At 40.2% G+C, this 4000-nt stretch overlaps 1 protein-coding gene across 1 annotated transcript in view; it reads right to left on the reverse strand.

Moving 5' to 3' along the window:
* The window catches only part of irf7 (interferon regulatory factor 7), a 5804-nt gene extending 5062 nt beyond the window's left edge, over positions 1–742 (reverse strand). Inside the window, exon 1 of the mRNA XM_034879373.1 lies at positions 464–742. Within this exon, the coding sequence (XP_034735264.1) occupies positions 464–471 (8 nt within the window). The 5' untranslated portion in view covers positions 472–742. The remainder of the gene's footprint in view (positions 1–463) is intronic.
* Between the last annotated feature and the right edge of the window lie 3258 nt (positions 743–4000).

A 4000-nucleotide genomic window follows, 5' to 3' on the forward strand; every position in this document is an offset into this window, starting at 1 on the left:
CCCCCCCCCCCCCCCCCCTCCTGAGGAAACCCATTTCGGCCGCTTGTACCCGGGATCTCGTTCTTTCGGCATTGACCCAGCCTTAAGTTAAACTTTACACTGTAATCTTAAATCAAGCAAGCTTGTAAAGTAAAATTATTGACCGATTATGACAATATTATAATTCTTGCTGCATGGACGGATACTTTAACTTGTTTTGGATACCTTTTCACACACACACACACACACACATACACACACACAAGTGAAGCTGCAGTCATCTTACACTGCACGGTGTTTTTCGGTTATTATACATGACGTTGTCAAACAGATTTCCAGCATCGTGCATAGCCTACTTTACTAGTCCTGTTCAACACATACAAGAGGATTTTTAATAACTACACACAGTCCACTCACAACAAAACAAACAAAACATGATGATTTAATATCCCAAATAAAGAGGTGAGGGTTTTGGTCTCCATACCTTTGCATTTCTCAGGGCAGGTGTCGCTCTCTGCGGACCTGTTGTTGTGGGTCCTCGGAGCACTTTGGCTGATTTATAAAAGCCAGACCAGAGGCTCCGCCGTGAGGTCGTCACGTCTCCGCCCCGGGGGGGGGGGGGGGGGGGGGGGGTGGTGCAGCAGCTCCGTCCTTTAACTGTCTATGAGCAACATCTGGGGCTTTTCCGAAAGAAAGAATGGGGAAGTTTGATTTAAGGACAAGCAGGAAGTTACTTCCTGACACAGAGCAGTAAACAGACGACGGAGCTGCTCCCGGTCGACACATCGAAGACACCCTCCTCTGCACACCGGATGCGGACATTGTTTTTGGAATGGAAAATTTCCCCAAAGTGAAAGTAGATATAGCTGATTAGTGTCTTGTCTTTGGAATTGCATCACCACGTCACTTGCATTTCATCATCCATTTCTCGTACGTGTTTTCGTCCATTAAAGCCTGGAGCACAGCCTAGAAATTGAATACACGATTATGATTCATATATATTCTTAAATGCCTTCATTGCTTTTGCATAGCAAACCTAACCTCGTTTTTTTAGAGAGTGATGCCAAGTCTATTGTACAAGTTTGTATTGTTAAAACCTACATATGAATTATTGTAATCCCAAGAGTTATGTACCATAGGCTACTGAACTACTGAGCTATAGGCCTATGCGATGCTGAATTGTGATGTCATAATAACTGACAACTTATAAAAGGATGCACTGGTAGACATCTCCAATGTTATGGTACATCCATACAAATATAGGGGCTTTAATAGACACACTGTATAGACGTATGGTTGGGATGTAGCATTGGAGCAAGCACAGAACATGACATGATGAAGGTTATAGGACACTTACTATATATATACATGTTGTGGTACTGTAAGGAAAGTGTGCCCATATTTATTATATTGTGTGGTCAATTATACAAAAAAGTGGTTCATAATATTAAGATTCTAGGCTATGTTACAATATTGGATGATGAGATTCAAGACATTTTGTAATCACTTTTAGTTGAGATTACAACTGGTGACCTTGTCATTGAAGAGGCAGAGGCGTTTAGGTCGAGCTGTACTTTTCAGAGAGGTATTACACTAAAATAGCGTCCCATGAAACCAACCCCGTTCCTCTGAATTCAAACAATAGAATCCACCGTAGTTTTATAACCAATGTACAGCGTACTCAAGCGTTACGTGGGACTTTCAGAGCCACAATCCTGCAGGTGTGCAGTTGTGTCATGAGTCTGAATGAGACAGAATATTAATAACCAGACAGTGACTGAGAGTGCAGTGGGGACTCCGTGGTTTCCGTGACAGACACTTTGATCTTTACTATTGAAAAAAACACTACTCGACTTTCTTTACACGAGGCATAACTACCTCTTTCTACCCTCAGCTTTTTCCTAGCTTTACGGCACAACTGTGACATATTTAATTTGTCCCCCCCCCCCTCTGGGGTTTTATACAACTTTTTACACACAATCACAGTGCAAAAGGTGCATGCTGAGGCCCACTGTGCCTACTTTGCTTTACTTGCTTCTAGGGGAGAATTACATTTTAATGCCTGGCCGGGACTTGACCTCACACTGTGTATGCAATGAACTAATGCTTAACATTTTCTGCAACAGCTTAAGAAATACGGCTCACATGGCTACAGGCCAGTATACATATGTCAGGAATAGGGAAGCGATACATGCTCTAATGGAGCGCTTCCCTTTTCCTGCTATTTGGAAATTGCTACTTCTTAGACCTTGTAGAAGGCCCCTCTAGATGACAGGCTACTCAGGAAGGATGTAGTCTGCTAATTGAAAGACCACATAGAGGGCTCACATCCTATTTGTTTTTGATATTCAGATTGCAAAGGTAATATCATTAGTGTTAACTTAAAACAGGATATTTTGTCGCAGACAATGGGGCAGATTATGTGACGCAGAACGGTCAACTGCATTGCTATGAGCACATTATAGTCTCCAAGTATGACGCCATTGTGGCCTTCAAAAAATATAAGAGTGAGATGATAGGACCTTATTTTGCCTGCACAAACTCAAGGTATTAATATTAATTTTGTATTATTAAACTTTTGATGTTTTTAAAGGGCATTTTTACTGGGAATTTAAGCTTGAGTATTCGGTTTCTTGCTATCTATCTCTGTAGCACTGTGTGTGTTTGTGTGTGTGTGTGTGTGTGTGTGTGTGTGGTTGTTGTGACTCTGGATTTCAGTGTGTTCCAAAAAAACTGCTTCAATTCCCATAAACAGACACACCCTTACCTATGATTAAGACTTTGGCCGGCTTCGGCTTAATGCGTGCGTGCATGTGTGCATATGAGTGTGCGTGTGTGTGTGTTAAGGCAAGGCGATAGCAGTTAATCTAAGATGTCATGCTTGGATCATAGGAAATAGATCTTATCTCAAATTTGATTGGGTAATAAGTACACACACACACTGGGTGATTTTGGATATGTGGTTTTGTATGATGTCCTGCTTAATTTCCTGCTAATTTTCTTTTTTCACTTATTTTTTATTTATCATAGACAGCCAGCACAGACAGACATGGTAAGATAATGAAGAATCTGAAATAAAATACCCTTAAAACCATCAGGGGTCACCCCTGATGGTTTTAAGGGTACCCCATTTAGGGTATTTTATTTCAGATTCTATGGGTATTTATACCCATAGAATATATTAGGGCATTTTATTTCTCCCAACAAAGCAAACCACAGATCCTAAGGGATCTCTGTGTTGAAAACAACGACCAGTGCTGAGTAGATATCATCCCAGTATTTCCCTGCAGCAGCGTGTTGCGGAAGAACTATGCCTTCCTGTTATGTGTGGTGTTCTAAAGTATCTTGCAATCTAATTTTCCATTAGAATTCTCTCCAACTATTGGAGGAAGTTGTCTATGACTTTTGACTGATACATTTATGTTCTACTCAGGAGTTTTGCTCCAAAATGTCTGTAAGGAATTTCCCAATGTTTGGGATCCCTAATAAGCACCATGTCAGGAAGTGTATCTTTCTCTAGTCTGCAGATTCCAATAAATGCAAGCCTGAGAATTAAAACAATTCTCTGTAAAGTCACAATTCTTTTTTTTTCTTTTTTTTTTACAGTAAGTAATTTTCTCCTCATTCATGTGGTTAGTTATTTTTCATACTAATTGTTGTATGAAAAATATACATACAGTATGCATTATAAGTCCCCCCCCCCCCCCCTATAATGACATCTGCAGCTTCATCAGACATGTGTAGCATCAGGGCAGAGGCAATTTCAAGATAAAGAGTCTCTTTAAAGACATTACCTGTAACAGAGGGCTTTTACTTACCTACCTTATCATGGTCATTGCGTTTCTGTGAGGGATTTTTATTCTTATGTGTATATGTGTTTGTTGTGTTATGGTTTTATTGCTACTGGATGCCTAAAGTTTCCTTTGGGATGAATAAAGTACCGATCCATCTATCTATCTATCTATCTCTCTATCTATCTATCTATCTATCTATCTATCTATCTATCTATCTATCTATCTAT

Source organism: Etheostoma cragini, chromosome 8, assembly GCF_013103735.1.
Source record: "Etheostoma cragini isolate CJK2018 chromosome 8, CSU_Ecrag_1.0, whole genome shotgun sequence".
NCBI classification, from domain to species: Eukaryota; Metazoa; Chordata; class Actinopteri; order Perciformes; family Percidae; genus Etheostoma; species Etheostoma cragini.